Source organism: Emys orbicularis, chromosome 2, assembly GCF_028017835.1.
Source record: "Emys orbicularis isolate rEmyOrb1 chromosome 2, rEmyOrb1.hap1, whole genome shotgun sequence".
Lineage (NCBI taxonomy): Eukaryota > Metazoa > Chordata > Testudines > Emydidae > Emys > Emys orbicularis.
This window is the reverse complement of record NC_088684.1, coordinates 258,339,829-258,367,404: the sequence shown is the minus strand read 5'-3', so window position 1 is coordinate 258,367,404 and position 27,576 is coordinate 258,339,829. Positions and strand designations below refer to the sequence as shown.

The window sequence follows — 27,576 nt, the reverse complement described above, 5'->3', positions numbered from 1 at the left end:
TCCAGATATTAGCATATTTCCTTTTCCTGTCTAGCTCCTCCCCTCTTATGTCATACACCTCTACCTCGATATAACGCTGTCCTTGGGAGCCAAAAAATCTTACCGCGTTATAGGTGAAACCACGTTATATTGAACTTGCTTTGATCCACTGGAGTGCGCAGCCCCGCCCCCCCCGGAGAACTGCTTTACCGCGTTATATCCGAATTCGTGTTATATCGGGTCGCGTTATAGGTAGAGGTGTACTATTTTTAGATAGCTAAGCTCCTCCCTCTGACACCATCTTGGGTAGAGCTCCTCCCTCATAGTTGCTGGAACCTTCTGGAATTTTTCACTCTCTAAATTTAAACCATGTCATTTCTGTCTCTACCATTTTGGTCCGCCACGTTGGATTTTCTAATTTTAAACTATCATTGATTTCTACTTATTTAGAGCCTTAATCTTAAAATTAATTATTGTTTTATGCAAATCAAAGTGTCCTGATACTCTCACCACCTTAATTATGTCAACTGAAAAGAGTGAATTTATGGTGTTTTTCTGCAAGCCTTTGTTAAGGTGCTGCAATGTGTTTCAGAACATTCAAAGCAAAATCTCTCATTACAGCAGGGGATAGCTAGGGGCTGTGTGCAATCAGGGGTGTAGCTCAGGATGCAGGGAGAGAATAGCTAGGGACTGTGTGCAGGCAGGAGGTAACTCAGGGGGAAGGAGGGGGTAGCTAGGGGCTGTGTGCAGGCAGGGGGTAGCTAGGGGCTGTGTGCGGACAGGGGGTAGATCGAGGGCAGGGAGGGGGTAGCTAGGGGCTGTGTGCAGTGAGGGGTGTAGCTCAGGGCGCAGGCAGGGGCTAGCTAGGGACTGTGTGCGGGCAGGGGGGTAGCTCAGGATGCACCGAGTGGATAGCTAGCGGCTGTGGGCAGGCAGGAGGTAGCTAGGGGCTGTGTGCCAGGAGGACTCCCATTGTGGTTGCTGCTCCCCAGTGGCTCTGCCAGCCCCAGAGCCGGGTCCCCTCACCCGGACGGCTCCTACCGGCTGCATGAGCAGTCAGAGGGGGCTGGAAGCTTAGGAGCAGCTGCAACCCCAGGCACCAGCAGCAGACAGGGCAAAGCCATGGCTGACCACTCCATAGCGCCACCACCCAGAGGAGCAGCTGTCCTGCACTGCCTGACTCTGGCTTCCCACCTACAGCCTGGCCAGAGGGCTGGGCATGAGGGGGGCTGGAGGAGAGGCGGACATGGGGGGGAGGTGGAGCTGCCCTGGGACTGCCCCACTCTGGGTAAGGCACTGCAGTTTGGGGGGCAATACTCTAATGCTGCCCCCAACTATGCCCATGGGCTCAGGGCTTCTGCCGGGGATTGGGGCTTCAGTCCTGCATGGCTCCCAAGTGTTATGCTCATACAAAGCACACAGGATCTTTATAGAGGAAGGCAAATACACAGCATTTATTGAAAATACAACAGTTAGCATATGCTTTTTAGTCACACACACACACACACACAGAGTCCTGCAGTGATGTTTATAGTTCCCAGTCTGTTGTAGCTCGAGTCAATCTAATGGCCAGTTAGACTGAGCACGAGTGTGGAGCTGGGTTCTGTCGGTCGTGATCCGATGCTCCGAGGCTGTGCAGGACTGAACCCAGAGTTCCATGGCAAAACACCCCAGCTTTATAGTTGTAAATTCCCATTTGAGTCCATGCATTTTGCAATGTCATCCTGTAATCATTAGTCCTTAAGTGGTGTTATCATTTGATGGTTATTGTCGGGCTTTCCATCGTTATCTCCTGTTTGTTGTCTCACCTTCGGGGGTGCCTGCCTCACCTCTGAGGCTACATCTACACTACAGGGGGGGGGTCGATTTAAGATACGCAAATTCAGCTACGCGAATAGCGTAGCTGAATTCGACGTATCGCAGCCGACTTACCCCGCTGTGAGGACGGCGGCAAAATCGACCTCCGCGGCTTCCCGTCGACGGCTCTTACTCCCACCTTCGCTGGTGGAGTAAGAGCGTCGATTCGGGGATCGATTGTCGCGTCCTGACGGGACGCGATAAATCGATCCCCGAGAGGTCGATTTCTACCCGCCGATTCAGGCGGGTAGTGTAGACCAGGCCTGAGGTCGTCAATGCTGCTAACATGTTTAGCATCGGATACAATGGATGTTTTCTGATTGTCTCCTGGTCTTTCCAAGTCTCTCACTTTGCCATCACCACCTGGACATTTGTGATGGCTTTCACACCTTATCTTTTCCTGATCCATGCATTCCTCATTCACACAAACAATCTCTTACAGAAACCTTCAAAGGTATACAGACAGCATTTTATATTCAGCAGAATACATTGTAAATCAAGCCTTGCTAAATCTTATAACTAAAACAATTCACGTTGGGGCTTCAGGCCCTCAACATTCCTCTAATCTCCTTAACATAGATACAATACAAGATCCTGTTTCTTACTTTCTAAATCTTAAAACAAAGAAATGTATATTTAACTAGAGTGCCTAATTTGTAATACATATAAGAAACCATAGTAGACATTATAACTTATCCTAAAACAAAAAGGTGACCATAATCAGTCATAAGGATTGTTCTGGTCTGTCATTCCTTTCTGCTATTCAAAAAGGGTGGCTGACAGGATGAAATCAAATCATACATTAATTCTCATAGTACATTATAAAATCCAGCTCCTACACAAGTCCAGCAGAGGGGGGAGTGTGCTGGGGCTCTCAGTTTCAGCCCTGCACCACTCCCAGCTTTCGGGGGGGGGGGGGGGGGGGGACTGCTGGCTTCAGCCCCACAACACTCCTGGCTTCGCACTGGGGAGGTGGGGGAATGTCAGCTTCAGCCCCTTGTTGCTCCTGGCTTCAGACAGGGCAGAGAGGGGCACTGGCTTCAGACGGGGGGGGCGCCTTCAGCCCCACATCCGCTCTGAGCTTCAGACCCAGGGTGGTGGTGGTCCCGGCTTCAGCCCCACGCCCACTCCTGGCTTCAGATGGGAGGGGTGCTGACCTCAGCCCCATGCCCACTCCTGGCTTCAGACTGGGGTGTGGGGCCCACTGGCTTCATCCCTGTGCCGCTCCCAGCTTGAGACGGCTTCAGGCCCGCAGGAGGGTGCCAGGGCTCGGGACACTGGGTTTCTGCCACGGGGCCCCACAGCTCTCCTGAAAGGGCTCACAGACCCCAGGGGCCGTGGATCCCTGGTTGAGAACCACTGCTTCATATGACACTCTGTACCTCATGTTCACCACTTTTGTAAGGTTACAATATAGTTTGTACAAAGTACAACTTGGGAGGTATCTTTTGAAAACTCACTCTGGTGATTATTATTCTGTTGAAATGTGTATAACATCACTTCATGTAAAATTATGAGATTTTGCTGTATGATTGTTACTAAAATATGTTGTAGTTCTGGGTAACCCCCACAAACTATTTTCTCAGAGACAAAGGCACACTAGCATGCCAGCAAGGTGCTAAAAGGCCATCACCTACTTAACTGTTCATTCACTAGCAGGATGGAAGGTATAAACAAAAAATTTACATTGTATTTCAAGAACATTTCAAATCTCAGGTACACAAGGAACTGTTAGTATACACCAGGGGTCTCAAACATGTGGCCCGCGGGCCGCATGCAGCCCATGGAGTTATTTCCTGCGGCCTGCCATAGCTCCCCTCACGCCCTGCCCCCTCTGTTCCCCCCATGAGCGCACCGCATCCCCGCTCCTCCCCCCTCCCTCCTGGAAAGTCCTAAGCGCCACCAAACAGCTGTTTGGTGGCGCTTAGGACTTTCCAGGAGGGAGGGGAGAGGAGCCGGGATGCGGCGCGCTCATGGGAGGAGACAGAGAAAAGGCAGGGCCAGAGCAGGGATTTGGAGAACGGGTTGGAATAGGGGCAGGGAGGGGGCGGAGTTGGGGCAGGGAGTTTGGGGAAGGGGCTGGAATGGGTGCGGGAAAGGGATGGGAAGAGGCAGGGCAGGGGGGGGCCTCATGGAAGGGGTGGAGTGGGGGCAGGGCCAGGGACAGAGGGGGGGCTTTTGTATCTTTGTATGAAAAGGTGTCAGTGATGCGGCCCTCAGGCCAATGTACTAGTCCTCATGTGGCCCTCGTGGTGATTTGAGTTTGAGATCCCTGGTCTACACCCTAGCAGAGGGTAATCCTCAAAGAAAGGAGGTGGGTATAAAAATAAGTTTCCTTCACCTCACCTCTCTCCTCCTTCCATCTCTCTGCTCATAACAAGAACAAAGCAGTAGGGGGAGAGGTCCCAGGCTGGAAAGTGATGCAGCCTGTGAAATGTATTGCAGCTCAGGGTGAGACAACCCTTTTGCTTTTGAGGCTATTAGCCTTGGTAAAGTTTAGGAATTAGCTTGCATGTTTATCCTTTTATTTCTTTTGTAACCGATTTTAACTTCTATGCCTTATCACTTGTAATCCCTTAAAATCTTTCTCTAGTTAATAAAACTTGTTTTATTATTTTATCTAAACCAGTGTGTTTTGGTTGAAGTGCTTGGGAATCTCTACTTAGGTCAACAAGCCTGGTGCATAATTATTACTAAGGCTATGTTTTAGTCACGGGTATTTTTAGTAAAAGTCATAGACAGGTCATGGGCAGTAAACAAAAATTCATGGCCCATGACCTGTCCATGACTTTTACTAAAAATACCTCTGACTAAAACTTGGACAGGGGGCTGCGGGTGCTCTGGGGGGGGGGGGGGGGTGTGGTCTAGGACCCCTGTTAGTGCTGGGGAGGACTGGGTGCCAACACCCAGCCTGGGACCCCCGCTGGTGCTGGGGTAGATGGGCTGGCCGCCGACACTTGGCCTGGGACAGTTGCTGGTAATGGGGGTGGGGGTGGGCAACGGCGCTAAGCCTGGGACCCCCACTGGTGCTGGGGGGGAGGTTTGGCAGGGCTGGCAGGCTCCCTACCCAGCTCCATGTATCCCTGCAGCTCTTAGGTGAAGGGAAGGCAGGGGGCTCTACACACTGCTCCCACCACAAGTGCTGGCTCCGCAGCTCCCATTGGCTGGGAACTGCAGTGTTACCTGTCAGCTCTGTGTTCTTGGGGAACCAGGGCACAGTATCCAACCTGTCTGACTCACGAAGGACCCCCCCACCCCCCAGCCTCTGCTTGAACCAAAGCCGATCAGAAGAAAGACTTACAAAAAGCAATAAAAAGGCAGCGAGAGACACACCTAAACCCCTTGGGACCAGGGTGACAGGATTAAGGAAACTCCCCTAGCCTCATCTGCATCAAAGATGGGACAGGGAGGCATCTCCATTAGCATACAGAATGGAGAACAGAGATTCCAAGGCAAAAACTGCACTGAACTCTGGAACCAGAAAAGCAGGGAAGCACTGCATGATGGGGGATCTCTGCTCCAGATGTTAGTGAACCCACGCCTGCACACACCCATCTCAGTAGTTATCAGACCAATTCTAGTAATAAATATTTTATTGGTATCCAAAATAGTGAAGCTCCCTAATTGCATTGTAAGCTCCCTTCAAGGAACACCGCCCATAGCCAGATATGATCAGTTCCTATTCTCTAGCCTGAATAAAACAACTTTGGTATGCTCCCTTGAACCATCAGTTTACCCATAAACAAATCTAGTGTTCTCCCTTGAACCATTGTTGTTTCCCTACAAAAACCCCTACCCATGCTCAAGTAAGTGTTCTGATGCCCGGATCTAAAATCTGCATCAGTTCCATTGGGACTTCATCTTCTCCTGACTGCGTGCTGGGGGCTCTGCCTGTCTCCAGCACTCCGGACCCTCAGTTACCACCACCACCTAGGACCCCCGATTGATTCAAGCTTCACGGAGTGGTGAGAACCCAGCTCTCTCTCTCTCTCTCTCTCTAGGTATAGCCTTCTGACCCTGACTTGTGTGATCAGTTATAGTTTTCTAAACCTGACTTTTATAATCAAATTTAAGTTAGATTTAATATTATAACTGTTTTGTTTGTTTGGCTCCCCTATGGTTATTACCTGGCAATAAATAACTTTCATGGTTAAGCTGGTTGCTTCTCTCTCTCTTTCCCCCACTCATGGGTGTTTTTTGGCTTCCCCATTCACTCTGCAGCAACTCTCCTCCTACCTAAGCTAAAGATCCCTGCAGCGCCCAATAATCCTGTGGGGTTTGCTCATCAAGTGGGTTACTACCAGAACAATTGTAACGTGAAAGTGGGGATAGGGACGTGCTGAACCTGGGGCATATGAGGGTGGCAGCTTGGAAATGCTGCTCAACCCAGCTTACTGAGTCCAGGGACATATAAGGGGTCAGCTTGGGAGTGCTATTAACCCAGTCCCCTCAGATGCGCTCTGTGTGTGTGTGTGTGTGTGTGTGTGTGTGTGTGTGTGTTCATCTGATTCTGGGGCTGCAGGAACCCAGCCCTGGGGAACCTAGGTCCTGCAGGATCGCTCCACTGGGAGGGAACTTGCAGAAGTAGAGCTCTGTATAAGAACACAAGTGACACAAGCAGTACATTGATAAAATTACAGAACCTCCCCCCAGAAGAGTAACCCTAATAAATGAGCATACCAAAAGTAATGGGCAAATCTGGTAACAGCAGCCAATGGGAGCTGTGGGGGCAGGTCTGCGGGCGCGGGCAGTGCATGGAGCCCTCTGGCCCCTCCGGCTAGGAGCTGCAGGGACATGCTGATGGGAGCAGGGGATCCCCCCAACCCCAGGTAAGTGCTGCCCCACACCCCAAATCCCTGCCCCTAGCCCCCTCCCACACACCCAAACTGCTGCTGCTGGCCACTGCAGAAGTCATGGAATCTGTGACTTCTGTGACCTCCGTGACAGACACGCAGCCTTGATCATTATCCATTGTTGGAATGACAAACTATCTATGAACTTGTACTGTCCAGTGGACTACTGAGCAATACAAGATACATTTCTGGGGAGCCAGGCTGAGGGATATGCAGGTGTCGTCCTGTATGTAATTCATGGATGACTCAGTGTAGGATTCATGTATTCAGCTGAGAGTGACTTTGCACGCAGATGGCTGAGAGTGAGCAGAGCCTGGAGGGGCTCCTGTTCATCAGCAAAGCAGTGTAAAAGGCATCCCAGGCTAGAGACTTAAGGGGACACAGCAGTCCAGTGGTTCAGATTGCACCCTGGGGAATGTCATAATGTATATGCAGGGCAGGGATGCTGGAACAATTTTTATAGTGGGAGTGCTGATGATGGAAATCATGTATTTGGCATTTGCTATTACTACTTTAAGCCAGGGGGTGGCAGCAGCACCCCCAATACTAGCACCACTGATGCAGGGGTAACTTTGCATTCAAGTAGGCATAGGCGCTAACGTTCCCCGGCGCCGGTGGGTGCTCGCGCCCGCCCGCCCTGACTTCATCCTTTCCCCGCCCCGCCCCCATTCCAACCCCTTCCCCAAAGTCCCCGCCCCAACTCTGCCCCCTCCCTGCCCCTATTGGACCCCTTCCCCAAATCCCCACCCCAGCCCTGCCTCTTCCCCGAGTGTGCCGCGTTCCCCCTCCTCCTCCCTCCCAGCGCTTGCCGCGTGAATCAGCTGTTTTGTGGCACAAGCGTTGGGAGCCAGGGGGGAAAAGCGGGCACGCAGTGCGCCCAGGAGAGGAGGCGGAGGCAGAGCGGAGGCAGAGGTGAGCTGGGACGGGGGGGGGGGGCAGGGAGCTGCCGGTGGGTGCTAAGCACCCACCAATTTTTCCCCATGGGTGCTCCAGCCCTGGAGTCTATGCAAGTAGGGGGTATGTCTACACTGTACACTAAGGCTGGGCTCTCACTCAGGTTTGAGCCCAAAGCCCCCATTCCATCAATACATAAATCAGTCTGACTCAGGTCAGCAAGCACTCAGGACCCCCAGTTCCTAGGACCCTGCCGACGGTGGGTCAGGTCCCAAGTCCTGCTGAGACTTGGATCCAAGCCCTGTTATTTAGCAATGTGGATGCAGTTCAAGCTGCTGAGCTGAGTCATAAGGTCAGCATAACACAGTGTGGTCATGTTAGGACAGCTGTGAGACCCGGATCCAGCAATTGTAAAGCCAGGTTTACAATGTAGCGTGGATGCTCAAGCACAGGGTTGGAAACACCAGTCTCACAGACCAGGGTTTGCAATGCAGTGTAGACATAGCTAAGGTGACGCATATCAAATAAATTTGTTAGTCTCTAAGGTGCCACAAGTACTCCTCGTTCTTTTTATATCCAACATAGGTGATCCCTGTAAGCAAAGCACCAGTAGCAGGGGTACAGCCTGTGTGAGCATACAGGACCCATTTGGACATTTCACTTGGCTAGCCTGCCAATCGCTCATGTTGCACACAAGGACATAGAGAATTTTTTCACTTCAAGGTCCCAGAAACAAAGGCAAGGTTTTCATCTCGAGGACAAAAGACCAAAACATCAAGACACTTGATCACGGCCTTGGATAGACCAAGAGACTACCTACACTTGATCTTAGCTCAAACACGGTTACCCATGGGAGTGTATTTTGTGGTGGCAACTTAGAGTGTGTGTGTAAAAACTTTTGCTCTCAAGTCAGGGAAACCAGACTAGGAACCGCGCGGCGCAGCAATCACGTTAGGGTGAGGGGGGTCGGCAGCCTCTCTCCACGCAGACCGGCGAGATTGGCTGGGAAAGGGGGGGACACGTGTGACCTGAGGAGCCCCGGGAAGAGAAGGGAGGAGCCGGCGACACCATGTGAGATGCTGGCCGGGGGCAGCAGCAGCCCGCCGTGAAGACAGATGGGGTGAGAGAGAGTCAGCTCCAGCTGTCAGCGCGGCTTCAGCCCTGCCCCTGCCCGCGCCCCTCCTCCGCCGCGCGTCTCTCCCCCTGGCCTCGGGCAAACCATGGCGTCCAGCGAGGAGGACGGGGCCGGCAGCGGCTCGCTGGAGGAGAAGGAGAAGGGCAGGAAGAGGCGCCTGGGCGCGTTGGCCACGGCTTGGCTCATCGGCTACAACATCGCCATGACCGCCGGGTGCGTGCCGGGGAGCGCTGCCGGTGTAGTGTAATATACCGGGCAGACACGGCGGGGCGAGGGGGAGCGGGCTGCGGCGGGAGCCGGGCTGACAGGTGGAGGCCTTGCGACCGGGGGCTAGGGGCGGAAAGACTCGGGGAAGGGTTCTGGTCTAGCAGGGGGCGGCAGAGGGGGCTGCCTGCGGGGCTAGCCCTCGCCCGCCTGGCATTTCCTAATACGGTGCAGCGGTGCAGCCGCGAGCGCGTCATCTCGCAGCCCGGAGGGGAGGTTAAGTATAGCCTGAGCCAGGAATGCCGGGCGGGGCTGCCGGGGCAGGGGGCTCCCCTTGGCGTAAGTCACTGCGGCCGCCCCTGCACGCTGAGCCGGCTCCGCGCAGAGACTGGAGGGACCTCGTGGAGGGGATCTAGTCCCCGCCCCCTGGGGCTCCCTGCGCTGGAGCTGCTGGCTGCAGACGGCTCCCCTGTGGCTCGCTCCCCGCTCTGAGCAGGGCTTGCCGGGCTAGGCAGACCGCAGCAGGCTGACTGCCAGCTGGGGCACTGCACGGTCCAAAGAGCCTTGGCAGACTTGGGGTCTCAAGCTGCCCGTGAAGACTTCCGGAGGAGGGGTTGCGAAGTGGCTGTAAGCGCGTTGTTATAGCAGGATTTCTCGTTTTCCTCCCACGCCGAGGGAGGGGTAAATGTGGTACTGCCTGCCCGAAGTTTCTAAATAGCTTTGGTTCAAATTCTTGCTTTGGAGAGCACTTAGGAGACTGGCAACGTATATTAATTTCTTCCATCTGTCATGTTAAGAGTAAAGTGCAAGAAATGACTACTACTATTATATTGAAAAACCATCTTGGCTTCAGTCTAAGCATCATCATTGATAAATATTTAACTGATATTGAAACAGTATTTTAAGACATTAGTTTCCTTCTTCCAGCTCCATCTTGGTCTCCCAACTTGCTCTACAAATCACAGCCTCTCAGTATTGAAAACAGAGGTTACAGGCCAAATACAACCCTGACATAAGCAGACAAAACTCAGTGGATTTGTACCCACTTGCCAAAGTTGAATTTGGCTCCGTATGTTATTTCAGTTTTTGGCCTCAATTCAACTACTGGTAGGGCCATTCCAATTTGAATGCATTGGCATGGAACTGTTAATAAGCCCAGGAGTGCATTTAAACTGATGCCCAGTGTTACAATGGATTCTTTTGAGAAAATGTGGTATTGATATTGAATGATTGTACTGAGTTTTAATGGTAAGGGAATTCTGGCTTATATTTAAGTGGTTGATGTATGTATTTTCATTCCTTTTAAAGATTTGTCATGTTAATAGCAGTAGTTTTCATAACATACTTAAAGTAAACTGATTTAATTTTCTGTTGAAAGGCTGAAAATTGTCAGACTCCCACAAATTTTAATACTTAGGGTAATTCGACATTGGAACATTTTACATAAGGAATTGTTGAAGTCAGGCATGGGGCTTTATGAAGTTATATTTGTGTCAGCTTTAATTAGTGTTTTTATTCATTGTTCATAATCTTTGCTAGTTTGGAATTGCTATGTTTCCTCATTGTATTCCCTAACAGTCCACCCCTTGCTTTGTTGTTCATTTGCTCAGGAGCACTGGGCTCCTGCCACAGACTTTTAAGGTGGAAACATTCATTTTAGTTATGATCCCTGCAAGTGCTGAAGCCCTACATCTCCCATCAAAGCCATTGGTAGTTGAGAGCCACCAGCACTTGTAAAAGTGGGCCCTTTGTTTCTTGTGTGGGATAGGAAAAAGAAGAAAGACAAACATTTCATCATCTTTTCAAACCGATAAAGTACAGTAGATACACTTAAGGGAACACTGAAGAGTAATACTAGTACTGGCAAGTTTATCCACTTGGCAAGAAAGTACTTGTTAATAAAATTCTAGGCATACCCTGGTTTATCAATAATTGTGCTAACTCCTCTTTCTAATATGGGATTACATTTTGTCATTCATACTGGTAAATGTATAGGTGGAGATGTTCAAAAGCAAAAATGGCAGGTAGGTGCCCAAGTCCCATTGAAAGTCAATGAAAGTTAGGCCCGTAACTGTCCTTTAGGCCTCCGAAAGCCTCCCTCAGGGGAATTTATCATGTAGGGTATTTTCTTTTTCATACTGAATGCTTGTCTGATGTTGCGTGAAAGTTGCCATTTTTCTGTATGCAATACAAAGGCCCATATGGGACCAAAAAAAAAAAAAAGGTTGCAAGCTGAAGACCAAATAAAATGGTCTGTGGAAGTATACTTGTTTAAAGAATAACCTGTCTAAGCAAGAGACCTACCAACTTTTTGTTTTGTTTTGTTAAGTCAGAGAAGACATTTCATGTTCCCTTTTTGTTGCAAAATGAGATTCAGGGAACCTTTTTGGTTTATATTTATTGCCTTTTTGGTCAGATATAATATGGCTTCTCAGGGTACCTCTTATGTAAAGATACTGCTGTCACCTGCCATATTGCCAACCATATAAAAATCCATTATAATTCTCCTTTGACACATACTTTACTATAAAACACAAAACATTTAGAACCCAGGACAGCCTTATTGTGAAGGCAACATGTATTGATGAATTTAAAATAATCCACTGATTTCAGCAGTGGCTGGAGAACGCCTCTAATTTTATACTCTACAAACATTTACTCAGATTTTACACTAGCCATAAAAAACCTAAATAATATCTGTGGGTGTTGTTTAACTGGCACTTGTGTTTCATTCTTAGGAAAGGAAGTGGAATTCACCCTGTGCCGCAGCATTATGGAACCTTGGTAGTTACATAACACACAGGGGAATAGATGTAGAATAGGCATGATGAGAGAATCCACATTTGCAATGTATGGTGGAGCCTAGTTCCATGTGAGTTCCAGGGCTTGTCTACACTACCGCGCAGGGTTGATCTAAGATACGCAACTTCAGCTACATGAATAGCGTAGCTGAAGTCGATGTACTTAGATCTACTTACCGTGGTGTCTTCACTGCAGTAAATCGACAGCTGGCGCTCTCCCGTCGACTCCGCTTGTGCTTCTCATTCTGGTGGAGTACTGGAGTCAACGGGAGAGCGCTCAGCGGTCGATTTGTCGCGTCTACACTAGACATGATAAATCAACCCCCGCTGGATCGATCGCTGCCCACCTATCCAGCTGGTAGTGTAGACAATCCTGCACATATTGAAAGAGAGGCTTGGAGGTGAGAGAAGGTATTGTCACAGGGTGTACCTATCCAGTAGTGTCCCCTTCTGGCCAAGTGTGGAGCTGTAGGTGCTCCCAGACTCACTTTCCCTTAATGTCATCAATAAGGTCACCGAGGCTTTACATGGCCTTCTGAAGGGTCTAGTTTATTAACCAAAGACCCAATAAAGATACCAGCAAGCCCTCACCCCAGCATCTTATCTGGGAGACAGAGTCAGTCTCAGTTTATCAATTCCCACCTAAATCCACCACTCTCCTCCAACAGGGTTCTCTCAGTTCAGGTCCCTTCTCCAGAGTCAAGCCTCTTGACAATCGCTGGGAAGAATTCTTTCCTAGAGCCAGAGGAGGGTGTGCAGAGATTTGTCAGCAGTAGCCCTTCTCTGGGGAAGCACACAATTCCTGACAGGCTGGCCCTTCTGCCACTATTTGGAATTCCCTACCCCTCTGAGCACACCTTCCAGGTCCCTTGCTCTGGTGAATTCTTCTGCCCTCAAAAGCTTCCTGTCTCAAGGATCCACCTCAGCTGATCCCTGGGGAATGCTTTATCAGGCTCATTAGCTAATTAGCTACCAGCTAGCCACCTAGATATTTAATTCCTTCCAGGTGTGTCTGACTTGGCTTTTCTTTACAGGAGCCTGTCACAGGTAGGCAGGTCCCTGAGTCTCCTAAAAGGGCTACTGAGTCCCCTGCTAAGTGGCCGCAAAACTTCATGTAAGCAATATTTAGGGAATGCAGCCCCTATTCCCGGCAGGCTTCCCGCAGCTCCCATTGGCCAGGAATGGCGAACCGCGGCCAATGGGAGCTGCGGGGGGGGCGTGCCTATGGACAGTTTTTTAATTATAGGTCATGCTGCTTCAGTGCCAAGGGGCACATGCTATTAGATAGGAATCTTTCAGACATTACGTTAACACAAGTCAGTGTCTAGTTCTCCAGCTAGGAAAGAAAATCACTTATGTTTGAAGAATAGGGAATAATCCCAGGTTTGGCCATTATGTCTCCTCGCTGGCATTGGCTACTGTCGGGAGACAGGACACTGGGCTAGATGGACCTTTGGTCTGACCCAGTATGGACATTTTTATGATCTTTATGATCTTTTATGATCTTTAACATACAAACTACAGCCAGGCACACACTGGCTGCTATTTTTGCCTGGATTATCCATGCACAATACATGTAGACAACTTCGATAACACTTAAAGAAAGAGCAACACTAAATAAAAGCAAACTATTTCTTGCTAGTACTGTTTTGTAGACACCTGTCCCCAGACGCTTTCCGTGCAGCATAATTGGTACTTCTCAACTGAGATACTGTATCCAGTACAACTGTTCATAAGCCCAGTGCTCAGATTTCCACCTCTGAGGTTTTCAGCTTCTCTAAACTTCTCTAAATCGAATCCGGTATGTTGAGATCAAGCTCAGTCAACATAAACAAAACGTCTCGCAGCCACCAGCGGATTGCCCTGATGGGTTGCATGCCAAAGGTTGCCGACCCCTGCCTTAGGTTATTTAAAATTTATTTTAGCTCAGATTTGTTTTATCTCAATAAAGAAAGCTTTAATTTGACTAACAATTATTATTGCTTTCTTTATTTGAATAACAGCAGAATGCATATTTTAAAAAACCCATCCACACTTAATATCAGTACATGATTACCAAGATGTCAGTTCCAGAACTAACCACTTTGGCCAAAATTTTTAAAAGTGACTAGTGATTCTGGATGCCTGGATTTTTTAGTGCCCAACTTTAGACACTTTAAATTGGCCTGATTTTCAGAGGATGGGTATACAACTCTTTCTGAAAATTGGACCCCTTTATTGGTGTCTCAAGATGGACACCCACAAACTGAGGCACTCAGAATCACTAGTTGCTTTTGCCAGTCTTGGCTTTAAGTCCCCATGCACAGTCCTTCAAAGAGCTTTGTGTGGGTAGAACCCCACTCTCAGGGGTCCCCTTACACAGAGCTCCTTGCAGGATTGAGACCAAGTTTGGAAATGTTGGCCATAGTGCTTACTTTTCAATATGTTTTAAGAAAACAAAATACATATATTCAAATAATTTTTTTAATTTCATGTAAATTTTTCAGTTTCCTAACACTATGGAACTATGATAAGCAATTGGGGATTTGAAATTATATTTGAAAAAGCCCCATAGTCTAGACTAGAACCATTACACTGAGTTGTTCAGAGGTTTTCCAGTTGCGGACAACTGCTGGTGTATGGAAAGTGGCTGGCACCTGAAGTTGGCGCCTTTTTTTTTTTACCTGCTAAGTCATGTTAAAAACAGCTAAAATACGTGAATGAATACTCTTTGAATAATAGAGATATGGTCCATACTATGGAAAAGAGAACACTTTAGCTATGTAACACAGAGGGCTCTTTGCAAAGAGAAGCAAGGCATTCTCTCTATACTTTTCCACAAAGTAGGGTACAGGAGCTAAATAGTTAATGGATTTTGCTATATTTTAAATTATATTTTCAATCTCTTTTTAAACAACACCAGTAGAAAATCAAAGTTCTACTTCAAATATTTGAGATGAAAGTAATGTAATGAATAATTTAGATACCCGGGTGTTCTTAGAATTCTCATTTGAAAATTATCCATTCTCTTTCTTTTCTAGGTGGCTGGTATTGGCTATTGCCATGGCACGATTTTACATGCAGAAAGGAACATACAAAGGCTTATACAAAACTATTCAAAAGACACTTAAATTTTTCCAGACATTTGCTGTGCTTGAGGTAAATTTTTAAATGCTACACATTGCTTGAGAAAATATTTACCCTCAGCAAAAAAAAAACTTAATTAAAATGGCGTTAAGGATAAAAGAATATCTCAGAATTTCCAATCTTTCTAACTTCATTTATTTTTAAGGTGGTTTTGGGGGGGAGGGAGGAGGTTGCTTGAAGGGAATGGATACATATTGTAACATTAACTCTAGGCTACTAAATTATTTGCTTAGGATTTTTTTACATTTCAGAAATGCTTAAGAATTGCTCAGTGACAGATCTTGCAAGCCACACAGGGACTCCATTCCTTATGGAGCCTATTCTTTTGCAGACACCCTTCCCTCCTCCACGGGTGATTGCTTCTCTCTCATTCCCTATACGGGACTCATTATCCCCCATATGGCTTTCTCTCTTTTGCTCCTTCCAGACTAGACCCACATGCCCCATATGGTTTTCTACCAATCTTTCATTGAACCATGACTTTCCACAAAGGGGCTATGCAAATTTTGCAAAGCACTCTGGAGGCTGAGTGCACTTGGCAAAGCATGCATCAGACTGATATGGATGTATAGTACATTCATCAAGCAGATGTATGTATATACTACATGTGCCTCTTTTAACATGTATGGTCATCTGTGTTTTGGTTTTTATATTATAATAATACCTTTACACTTCGAAATAATTCTATCTAAACCCATCAACACTAGTCATAGATTTAATTAGCAAAAGAATTAATAAAAAGTCTTCTGAAATGAACAACAAAGAAAATTTTAAAATCCTTATGTATCTGAAACACCTTATGTGTCTTGCTTTAAATTTTCCAGAAGAATTCTGATCTGGATAAGATGTTGCATGTGAAACTGGGGTTTGGTTTTGAAGCTGAAGAGCAAGGTGTGTGTATGTATATGAAAATCAGTCTTATGTAAAAGTTCCTTTGGTAAGCAAGTCAGTCTTGTTTCAGTGGTATTACAAATCAAGGGCCTGATCCTGTGAGGAGTGAAGCACAGGAATTCAGGGTACTTGGCACCTCACAGAATTTGGCCCTAAGATCTTTGTTTTTGCTGCCGTTAAAGTCAATGAAAGTGTAGTCTGAATAAGGAGTAAAGGACTAGGGGTAAGCTTAGATTTATGTTAACAGCCGCAATGTCTTTGTTTATACTGCAAACAGTAAAATGATTTTAAACGAGTGACTTTTAATTTATACTTATTTTTATTGACAGGTAGTCCACTGTGCAGTTGGTGAGTCTTTTGCTTTTAATTTCTCACTTAACTGATTACAAACGTGAATTATGGGGCATAGACAATGTATTTCTCTTTTTAAGGAATAGTTCGCACCTCTGTGCTTGTGACTGGGGTCCAAGTGAGTTCAAGAATCTTCATGGTGTGGTTTATAACACACAGTATAAAACAGGTGGGTTCATGAGCAAATTCTGTTTTACTCTTTACAGGAAGGGCTGATTATTAATATAAAGCTCATTTTAGCAGGAAGTGTTATTTAACAAGTAATAGGATCTGGCAAATGCTCCATACAGGGGGCTCTCGCAAACTTCAGTCAGAGTTCTGCAGGTAGAGAACTTACAGGATCAAGCCTATAGTTCAGGGGTAGGCAAACTTTTTGGCCCGAGGGCCACATCTGGGTATGGAAATTGTATGGGGGGCCATGAATGCTCATGAAACTGGGTGTTGGGGTACGGGAAGGGGTGAGGGGTCCGGCTGGGGGTGAGGGCTCTGGGGTGGGGCCAGAAATGAGGAGTTCAGGATGCGGGAAGGAGCTCCGGACTGGGGTAGGGGGTTGGGGTGCAGGGGTGTGTGTGTGAGGGTTCCGGCTGGGGGTGCAGGCTCTGGGGTGGGGATGAGGGGATGGGGGTGCAGGAGGGTGCTCCGGGCTGGGACCGAGGGGTTCGGAGGGCAGGAGGGGGATCAAGGCTGGGGCAGGGGGTCGGGGGTGCAGGCTCCGGGTGGTGCTTACCTCAAGCGGCTCCCAGAAGCAGCGGCATGTCACAGCTCCGTCTCCTATGTGGTTCCCGGCCAATGGGAGCTGCAGGGCAGCATGCGGAGTCCCCTGGCTGCCCCTACATGTAGGAACCGGAGGGGGGACATGCCATTGCTTCTGGGAGCCGCATGGAGCCATGGCACGCGCGGAGCGGGGCAAGCCCCCAACCCTGCTCCCTGGCGGGAGCACCGGAGCGGGGCAAGCCCCCAACCCCGCTCCCTGGCTGGAGCTCAAGGGCGAGATTAAAACGTGTGAAGGGCCGGATTCGGCCCCCGGACCGTAGTTTGCCCACCCCTGCTATAGTTTACAGTTGCTTACACACAGGATGCTGGTAAATGCCATCGAAGAGGGACAACAGAGACATATTGGGTTGCTGCCAGGTTTGATCTGTCTGTTAAGCAAGATCAAAGGCTAGAGCTTCTGTTCATGAACAAATGTACCATACTGTCAACCATTCCACTTTGAAAAAGAACTTCAATTAGCATGTGTTGAATGTACAAATGGAAATCATTCTTAAACTGAATGCATCTGGATAAACACTGTTGTGACATTTTACACTGGTGTTTTCTTTGTAGTTTGTATTAAATCCTTTCTCCAAATTTTTTTAATTAATATTATATGTTCACAGCATGCCATTGTAATAGACTGTCATTAAAAAAAACCACAGAAAACCTCCCAGCATATGAAAATTACCCAACTTCCCCCTTGAAGTGTTATTTATGTGGTTGGTTATAGGTTTTAATGTAGATTCTATTGTTTTGTTAGCCCAAGGAAAAATGGTCCAAGGAATCTATGATTCTCGTAATGAATGGACCAGGACTTAGAGTTTAGTTTGTCTGAATTTTATTTACTTTGCAGGGCTTGAAATTCCTATTCTCTAAAGATAAATATTGAGTAATGGATCCCAACTTTTGGGTCTGTGCTCCTATGTGTGTGACTTGGGTCATAACTTTCTTAACTCAAGGTGCTGAGCCTTTAAACTTTCTCACCAGCAGGTGGCACATGCCTAACTGCTGATGAGATATAAAAGCCATGCAGGAACTGCTTCCATTGTCAATTCCCTTTTTATCTGTTCATAGAAGAGAGCTCTCTTATACACTTTGTTTCCTTTACCTCCCTTTTTTGTAATACCAAGTAGGTTTATCTTATTTTTTTTTTAAAGCTAAGTGCGTGCTGTTTTGCTTTGAGAAGAAAAGAAAAAATGTTCAAGAAGTAGGGTGACCAGATGTCCCGATTTTATAGGGACAGTCCCGATTTTTGGGTCTTTTTCTTATATAGACTCCTGTTACCCCTCACCCCCGTCCCGATTTTTCACATTTGCTGTCTGGTCACCCTATCAAGAAGTGAACTATTTGTTGGTTACATTGGACGAGTAGATCGAGGCTAGGGCATATATCACTGATTCTCATCATTCTACTTTTATGTGGAACGGACTAAACCTTGTCCACCCAGCTCTTTGTTTCACTTGATTTCAGTACAGTAGGTCAAACTACATCAAAAAATCCCCATGTCTAAACGTCTGTCTGAATGCATTTCTCATTGTTATTTCTTTGCATGCCTGAACATTCAGGGTCATGTGAGGGGATATGTAGTTAGAGGCCTGTTAGTGATGATAGCCAGCCTCAGATCTCACTACTTGTCCAGGAGATTTGCGAGGCAACCACATGGAATTCTCTACATACTTATTCAAAGCACTATTGCTTGGATTTAGCATTGTGACCTGAATCCAGGTTTATCCTATTGGTGGTAGCCTCTTATCTACTTCAGGTGGAGAGTAGCCTAATTCTCTTCTTCTCCTTTCTCCCAAATAGCTATATATTTGAATATCTTTGTACTTTGGTTTGTTTGTTTTTTGCTTTCATTATTGAGATGTATCCTAACCCTCTTAATTTTTTAATAAAAGTTAAATCTTGTTTCCAGTTTACACATATTGGGCCTAATTTTCAGAGGTGCTGAGCATCTGCATCTCCTAGTTTCGAGTGTTCAGCATCGTTGAAAAGCATTAAAGCTTTGTCACTAGGTTGCATTTTGTTGAAAAACAGTGTTTCCTTTTTCTGTGTTTGGAACAAAAAATGTCTCTGATTTAATTTTACAGAAATCCCAGGAGGTTTTCAGCCTTCAGGCACAGAAGTCTATTACCAAATTCCTCCCCCTTTAAAGAAAATAATTAAATCACTTGTGTGTAATTCTTCTTCTCAGAAGGTATTATTTGTAAAAGACCCCAACCATCATCTTTGCACAGTTGGAGATTCCCCCCCACCTTCCCCAAAGGATCTGATGTTTTGAAGCAGCAGGTAGATGTGCTACCTCCTGATGAGGCAGTTTAATGACTCAGAACTTGAATCTTTAAAACACTGCAGATGAGTATATTCACTCACAGCTCTTGATCCTCTCACTACTCCTCCTTCAGTGATTGACCCACTCCCAACTGCCTAACTGTCCTGCAAACTCCTGAGCACTCCAACCTGATCTCCTGCTACCAGGTTTCACTTTGTAGCCCATGGAGCACACTGAACAAAATGGAATTGTCTAGAGTATCAGGGAGACATTAGTAAGCAGGCATGGGGGAAGCAACTACAGACATGGGCTAGGTGAATATAAGAAGACAGACAAGACAAAGAGTAGTGTGATGTGATGTTTATCCAGTCTAAAATGGAAGAGAAACATTATACATAGTATTTTGAGAAAAAGAAAGTGAGAGAGAATAAACACAAGCAAATAGACCAAAATTCAGAAGAAAGAGAGCAAATTGAAAGGGCAGATGCAGGGTAAACAAAAGAAGAAATTAAATCAACTAAATAGTTCAGTGTTTTGATGTATTTACAATGGTTACAGTCACTTTGTACTGCACAGTTAGCAAAATTTCAGTATGTTGGTGAATATCTGTAATAGAAAAGTTAACATGATGGTGACTACAGCTGCTGATTATTGATACCCAAGTTTTCCTTCTTCTCAAATTCTTAGTTCTATACCAAATGTCTTAAGTGGAAGTCTATTGCCGCTTGCATAGAAAAGAAGTTTAAGGGTGAAGAAAATGTTGGTTCTTTATACTTTCACAGATCCAGAATGAGGAGAGCGTTATTCTTTTTCTGGTCGTTTGGACTGTGACAGAGATTACACGATATTCCTTCTACACATTCAACCTGCTCAACCATTTGCCATACTTCATTAAATGGGCCAGGTGGAGATGTCTTGCAGTTTAGTTTCTCATAGTTCTGTGCATGCTAATTTCATGCATGCTGAGCTAACACACAGGAGAACAGATGTGTGAGCTTTGGCTTTGTGTCAGAAGAATGCGGTTGGTTGCCTTGTGTATTTAGGAATATTGCCATTTGGTTTAAAATGTAAAGGATATTTTAGCTCAGATAGTTGGATGTGATTTGTTTTTTAATTTCTGTGTTTGATAATTATTTTCATTTACTAGTCATCCCTTTGTTTTATGCTTGCAGGATTACCTTTTAACTTTTAGAAATTTAAGTTGCATTTTGAATACAATTTAAAATGTACTAAATTATCTTTTTTTTTTTTTTAAATGATCATACCATGTATCCTCTTACACTATGCAATAAAGAAAAACAAAACCTTTTGTTGCCAGAAATCTAGTTGTTTACAAACGTAGGCCCAGATTCTACAAGGACTTACCCGTAGACACTGTGAGTGCTGACTGTGATGGGACTACTCCAAGTGCATAAAGTTGAGCACATATATAAGTCTTTGCAGGACTGGGGCCAGAGTGCCCACTCAGTCCTGTGAAGTTGCTGGGAGCTTTGGGCTCTGATCACCTTGCAAGCTTTGTCCCTTATTCTGCATTCAATTTATGATTTAATCAGAGGTTTTACAAAACCTTCGTTAACATTTTAACTAGCTTAGCCCAAATAACAAGGGCATCTTTTTTTATAGAAGTACCCTTGAAGTAAACAATACTTGAGTATGTTACTGTATGTGAAATACATTACTGGTTGTATTTAGGTGTGTTTAGGTTGGGTATTTACCATGAAGATTAACTGGATGAATTGAATCCTCTGTAATTATTGAATGAAAAATAAATATATATACAGAATAGACTTTGCTTTTTATGAAGCAGATAAGTCTTTTTTTAAATTCATTATAGATGATTATTTGTCCATATTTGTCCAAAAATATATTTTTATTTGTTCATTTATTTTGCTTTATTTTTGTTTTGTAGACAACACAGTTCTGATGCTTCTAATGCACTTCTTTGATATGGCTGATATTTATGTCCATTCTTATAATACATTGTCTTTCTGCTCATACAGTATGTGGTAGGTTTTGGCATCTTTAAGACTAAATGGCAAACTTAAAAAAAGAAACAGTTAAAGATTCCCCTGTCTTTAATTGAATATATATTTAGGCTTTAAATTTAGAAACATATTTGAAAAATATCAAACTATCAGACACTCCCAGTGCTTCCAAGTTAGAGGGTTTTTTCCATTTAAAATATAATAAGGCAGTAGGAAAAATAGTCATTCTGACAAAAGAGCCTTATATGTATGTGAAATATACTGGAAAACAAACATTTGAAAATTAGTTCTTCTGTCGCATATTTCACGAAGGGTTAACATCAGGAATCGGGGGAAATTGATAGCTAGCACAAATGGGCACAAATCCATTGGCTTATCTGAGTTGTGTCTTCTCTTCTCTCCCCGCCTCCCCCACCTCTTCCCCTCCTTTGATGAGTTTTGTCCTTTTTTGTATATATAGATATATTTCAATACACACGTGCAAACCATAGTAAACTTCTATTTAATGCTTTGGGATCACTAGCTTTTTATTTTGAATTATAAAAGCTTTGTCTTTCCCTATTAAATAGAATCAATACACCTAAATTTTAATTCAGAATACCCCATTTTTGGTTTGTTTCTGTTCTGCATATGGCCAAGTTGTATTTGGAGTTATGCCATCAGTTTCTTGTTACATCTCACCTAGTCTGTTCTGTTTGATGTATGAGCCCTCTAAGCTCATCGATTTCTAGAGAGTTTCATATTCAGTTGCTGCCATTTTAAAACTCATCTGGTTTGGTCATAGAATGCATATTGTAAATTTATTTCAGACCCTGTGAGGCAGCTGCCATTGCTTTCTCCAGCCTGAACTCAAGAGAACAGTTCTTTATGAATGATTGCATCTGTATGTCTTACCTTGCATGAAAATTTTTCAAAACATTGCTGATTTCAGTTTCTTACTTTTCCACCATGTATGTAGCATATGGTATTCAAAGTAGTTGGCTTCTTTCAGTGCCTTTGCTTTATCATTTATTTGAAAGTTGGTCTGTTTGTTCTAAAATGGGTTCATTGAGATATCTGGTCTCACGCACAGACGCTTTTGCATCAGTAATTCCCATTCATGTAAGTGGCAGATGCAGTACATGGTTAGATTCCCCATATGACAATGGGAGGAACAGGCTTCCTAGGTATCTTAAGATTCCATTAACTTCAATAGAATTACAATGGGGAAGGGATGCACTTGGACCAGTGCGCATGGGCTGTGATTTCCTACTTACTATTGGTCCAGGCCTGCTCCCAGGCCAATAAGTGACACCAGGATCAGGCTCTATAAATCAACCAAAACAAGATTATTGGACAATACAACAGTTTTCCAACCTTTGACTCTTTATCTTTAACATTGGAAAAACATTAAAACATTTTGATATTACTGCAAACTAAATGTAAGGGCTTAAGGCCAGATCCTTATCTAGTATAAATCAACATAACTCTATTAAAGTCAGTGAAGCTGTGCTCATTTATACCAGCTGAGGGTCTGGCCCTTGGTTTTCTCTTGCAGGAAACTACTATAGTTCATTGCTGTGGCACTAATCATCAAAAGAAGAAATGTTACAACACGAATTTATCTTTCAAAAAAAATAATTCTTAGATTTGTTTTTCTTCAGATACAACTTTTTTATCATCTTGTATCCTGTTGGAGTTGCTGGTGAACTTCTAACTATTTATGCTGCATTACCTTATGTGAAGAAGACAGGCATCTTTTCACTGAGACTTCCCAACAAGTATAATGTCTCTTTTGACTACTACTATTTCCTTATTATTGTCATGGCCTCATATATACCATGTAAGTATTATTATACTTTAATAGTACCAATAATACATTTATGCAGCCATTCTCAAACTGTGGGTCAGGACCCCATTTTAATGGAGTCCTGGGCTGGTGGTTAGACTTGCTGGGGCCAAAGCTCAAGCCCTGCTGCCTGGGGTCAAAGCCCAAAGACTTCAGCTCTGGGGAGGGGCTCGGGCTTCGGCTTCAGCCCTGGGAGGCAGGGCTCAGATTATAGGCCCTCCGCCTGGGGCTGAAGCCCTTGGGCTTGGGCTTTGACACCCCCCTCCACTCCCCTGCTCGGGGTGGCAGGGCTCCAGTGGGCTCAAGCTTCAATCCCCCTTCCTAGGGTCGTGTAGTAATTTTTGTTGTCAGTAGGGGGTCTCAGTCCATTAATGGCTGTTAGCCAGGATGGGTAAGGAATGGTGTCCCTAGCCTCTGTTTGTCAGAGGGTGGAGATGGATGGCAGGAGAGAGATCACTTGATCGTTACTTGTTAGGTTCACTCCCTCTGGGGCACCTGGCATTGGCCACTGTCGGCAGACAGGATACTGGGCTGGATGGACCTTTGATCTGACCCAGTATGGCCATTCTTATGTTCTTATGCAGTGCAATGAAGTTTGAGAATTATAGGTAGAGCTCGCAGTGACGCCTGTAGTTAGAGTTGCCTAATACTTTACTTTTATAGGACCTAGTTAGTTAAAATTTTGTCACACTTTAACTGCTTAGGCAGAAATTTTTCATGCTGAGTGTCTGACTCAGGTTGAATATATTTGGAAAGCTTCAGTGAAAATAGTTTAGCCATTTCCGAGAGCAAGATTAGGGAAAAATAAGATTTGTTGCTTATGTTAAAAGAATCCTACTACCATTTTGTTGAGAAGCTCTAGCCCCTCCACTGCTTGGAGAAAGGACTTGAAATTTGGACCACGGTTGGTGTCAGGGATGTGTATTTTGCAATACCCATGAAAATCCATCTAAAATTGGCCTCTGAAAATCACGGTTTGCACATACTCAGTAAAGGTTTGTTAGAGGTTAGCAGCAAAATTCTCTAAAAATTCCATCTGCACTGAGCATGTTGTGCTCCACTCCTACAGAACTTTGTTCCAACAACACTGAGCATGCTGCACCCCCAGAGAGTTCATTGAGCATGCTTCAGACCAGGGGAAGCAGGACTTTTCCTGCAATTGCTCACATCTGGGAACCACTGTTGAATTGGACACATGAACTGATAGCAGAGAGACTGTCTCTCCTGTATTCTCAGTGCTCCCTATGCTGGCACCAAGACAGAACCGAGAAGCTGTCTCACTCAAATGCAGAGAGATGAGGAGCAGCATGGGCACAGGGCAGACTGGGGAGGGATAGAGGCAGGCCGGGGGGATAGGATAGGAACAGGTGAGATAGGGACAGGCTGGGGGCGGGGGGGGGGGGGGAGTTGAATAGTGAAGAAACAAAGGCAGGCTGGCAGTGGAGGCTTGGATAGGAGCAGAATAGGATAGATGCAGGGAGGACAGAGGCAGATGGGGACAGGTTGGGGAGGGTTATGCAAGGGGATAGGGCAGAAGGAGGATGTTGAGGATGACGGGGCAGAAGGATCTGTGACCACTAGAACACACTGCCTTACAGATTTTGAACTAGACCCTGAGCTTCCTGGGTCTCAGTGTTTCTCTACTGTTCTGCAAATATATTGGAAACCCACTGGCAAACTGAATTTTAGACCAGTAAGCCCTACAACTGTACTTGACAAATTGGTTGAAATGATAATAACAAAACACCTGGAATATCGTGATTGATAGGCTCAAGTATACATTCTGTAAAATAAAAATCACGTCTCACTAATCTCTTAGAATTCTTTGAATGTGTCAGTAAACCAGTGGATAAAGGAGCAGTGGTTGACATAACTTATTTCGAGTTCCAAAAGGCCTTTGACAAGGTTCCACACAAGAGGCTATTAAGGAAGCTACGTAGTCACAGGGTGAGAGGCAAACTCATGTGAAGAGAGATCTAAAAGACTTGGATTGTTTACCTTAGTAAGGAGACAGATAAGAGGGGACATGATAAAAATATCTAAAATAACAAATGGTATAGAGAAGGGAGATTGGGAGTTTGTCTTCTCCCTGTCCCATAACAGAAGATCAAGGGAACATTCAGGGAAATCAAAAGGTGGGAAATTCAAAACTGATAATACTCTTTCACACAATGTGTAATTAAACTGTTGAACTCTTTGCCCCAACAACTGTTAGTTGTTGATGCCAACAATTTAGCAAGATTCAAAAAGGGATTACATATTCGTATGGATTAAGAGAATATCCAGAGTTATAATTAATTATAACAAAAATTTTGGACTTTTATAAATTTTATAATTAATTATAACAAAAATAAATCTTATGTTTCAAGGGTTAAGTCAGTGTTTAACTATTAAAGGTCAGGATGAGATCTAATGTGAATGACAGTTTATCCCACATCTACATAGTGTATGATTTTTACACCTGTCTCCGAAGCATCTGGTACTGGTCACTGGACAAGATAGACAGTGGGTCTGATTCACAGTGGTAATTGCTACATTCCTATGTGTCTCATCCGTTTTTAGTGTTTGGCCCACAGTGGATAAGAGCTTGCTTCTGCTGTTTGTTGCAGCATTAGCTTAAGTGGCTGAGGCCTGTGCTGTGAACCTTAAGATTTCAAGCCTGCTGATGACCCATTGAGGGATCAGTATGGTTTCACATGAAGGAATTTCTGTTTTTTCAGTTTACTTTGTTTAAAATTAGGAAATTACACACAAAGAAACTAGATCTAGGTATACTTAATCCTGCCTCAGTATGGAGGCTGGACTAGATGACCTTGATCTCCCTTTAGCTCTACAGTTCTATGATTAAAATAACATTAAGATTGCAAAGTCAGGCACCCTGGTGCATATGTATTATGATACAGGGTAAAAATTTCAAAAAACCCTGAGTGACTTAGGCTTCTAAATCTCATTGAAAGTCAGGGGGACTTAGACTCCTAAGTACCTATGTCCCTTTTGAAAGTGGGACTTAGGGTCCTAAATCATTTAGATTATTTTGAAAATTGTACCCATAGTTTTTAATTACATATGACTTTTTTCCCACAGAAACCCCATTTTATAGTGCACAGGATGGATTGTGCTCTGGGTATGTAGTGAAGGAGACTGTTGTCTCTATGACTCTGCCTCATTTGTTGCAGAAGTTGGAAGGTGTGCAGTGAAGGAGGCAGGGGATTGCAGGAAGAGAAAGGATAGTCTTGTGCTTAAAGCAGTTGAATGCTGCCCTAGATAGTTGGATTCTATCCCTGCCTATGCCACAGAGTTCTTATGTGATGCCGGGCAAGTCAGTTAAATGGAACTAGTTATGTATTCCTCATTTTCTGGATGCCCTACCTGAGTCACCTATGGCCTGATATGCATAGGTGTTGAGCACATACAGCTGTAACTGAAGTCAGTGAAAGCTGTGCATCTATATAATAAGATTTCAACACTGTCCCTCTGTCTGTGTGTCACTTTGAAGCCTAGAATGTCTGTTGAGTCAGTGGAATGATGGAAACAGCTACAAACCTGGCTGTTAGTTCTTTTTGTTCAGAATATCTCCAGGTTCAGTCATCACTGGGATTCATTGTACCATCCATTTTTATGTTCTCAGACATTTTCAGCATTTTTACATACACAACTTTACAAATTCCACCCATGTGATAGTCACTAGCTGAACTTGTAAAGTGCTTTAAAAAGAATGTTCAGGCTCTAGGCATCTCAAATTGGGCACCCAAAATTAGTGGACAGTTTTGGCCTTAACCTCTCTGTGGTGAGTCTCTTTGTTCCCATCTGTGAAATGGGATAATAATACCACATTGCCTGACAGGGGTGTTGTAAAGATAACTTCACAGGTATTAATGAATTTATCAGATACCACATTGATGAGCACCACAGAAAGCCCTATGGGAGATGGGGGGCGGTGAAGTGGGTAGAATATTACAACAATTTCTGTAGGACAAGAGGGAGATAAGTTTGCATCCTCTTCCCAGTCCTGACCCATTCAAACCTCCCTCAGCACAGATCCTGGACCACATAGAAGAGTCCACAGGGCCATGGAGGTTGCTGAGAAATCATTGACCCTACTTCCATAGACAAAGGGTTGGAGGGAGATCCATGCACAGTTCCCTACATGGATTTCGGTGGCGTGAACTGGCCCATCAGTGTTTAAGGCATAGTTTGCCATAATAAGCAACCCAGTGTTACTTGCTCCATCGCTGTAATTTTTCCGCCGCTGAATAGTCTACAGTTAGAAATGTATTTTCCCTTGTTTCCTCTAATTTGTTTTATTCATTCTTTAATCAAGTGTTTCCACAACTCTACTTTCATATGCTGTGGCAGAGAAGAAAGGTGCTTCATGGAGAAGTGATTGTAGAAAAGGACGATTAACTCAACTCTTGTAACCATGGTGCTGTTTACAGAATAATAAGAAATGGAAACAAAACATTTCATGTGATCCTTATGAGTCCAAGTTTTAAATCATGGAACAAGAATAAATGGCTGTGCATGAAATAACATGGATTGTATTGTTTTGTAAATTCAGTATGTTTTCAGACTTTGCTTTTCATCCTTGGCTTCACTTTTGATTCTTTTATTTCATTGGTTGGTTGTTTCCTCAGACAAACTATT

At 44.9% G+C, this 27,576-nt stretch overlaps 1 protein-coding gene across 2 annotated transcripts; it reads left to right on the top strand.

Annotated features, from left to right (window-relative positions):
* Positions 1 to 6,953: 6,953 nt before the first annotated feature.
* HACD1 (3-hydroxyacyl-CoA dehydratase 1) lies at positions 6,954 to 27,336 on the top strand. 2 transcript variants are annotated; one of them, XM_065399466.1, is made up of 8 exons: positions 6,954 to 6,969; positions 8,796 to 8,931; positions 14,744 to 14,861; positions 16,070 to 16,088; positions 16,172 to 16,260; positions 19,902 to 20,023; positions 22,748 to 22,926; positions 27,254 to 27,336. In XM_065399466.1, the coding sequence occupies exons 2-8, from the start codon at positions 8,804 to 8,806 to the stop codon at positions 27,334 to 27,336; spliced, it is 738 nt and encodes a 245-aa protein (XP_065255538.1). In that variant the 5' UTR covers positions 6,954 to 6,969; positions 8,796 to 8,803. The 2 variants fall into 2 exon arrangements, with proteins under 2 accessions (XP_065255538.1, XP_065255537.1); XM_065399465.1 differs by lacking the exon at positions 6,954 to 6,969 and having other exon boundaries at positions 8,804 to 8,931.
* Positions 27,337 to 27,576: the final 240 nt, after the last annotated feature.

Excerpts from the sequence above, each read along its gene's own strand:
- HACD1 (XM_065399466.1), top strand. The coding sequence starts at position 8,804 with ATGGCGTCCAGCGAGGAGGACGGGGCCGGCAGCGGCTCGCTGGAGGAG. Across the intron at positions 8,932-14,743 it reads AACATCGCCATGACCGCCGG|GTGGCTGGTATTGGCTATTG; the intron begins GTGCGTGCCGGG and ends TTTCTTTTCTAG. Across the intron at positions 22,927-27,253 it reads CATGGCCTCATATATACCAT|TGTTTCCACAACTCTACTTT; the intron begins GTAAGTATTATT and ends TCTTTAATCAAG.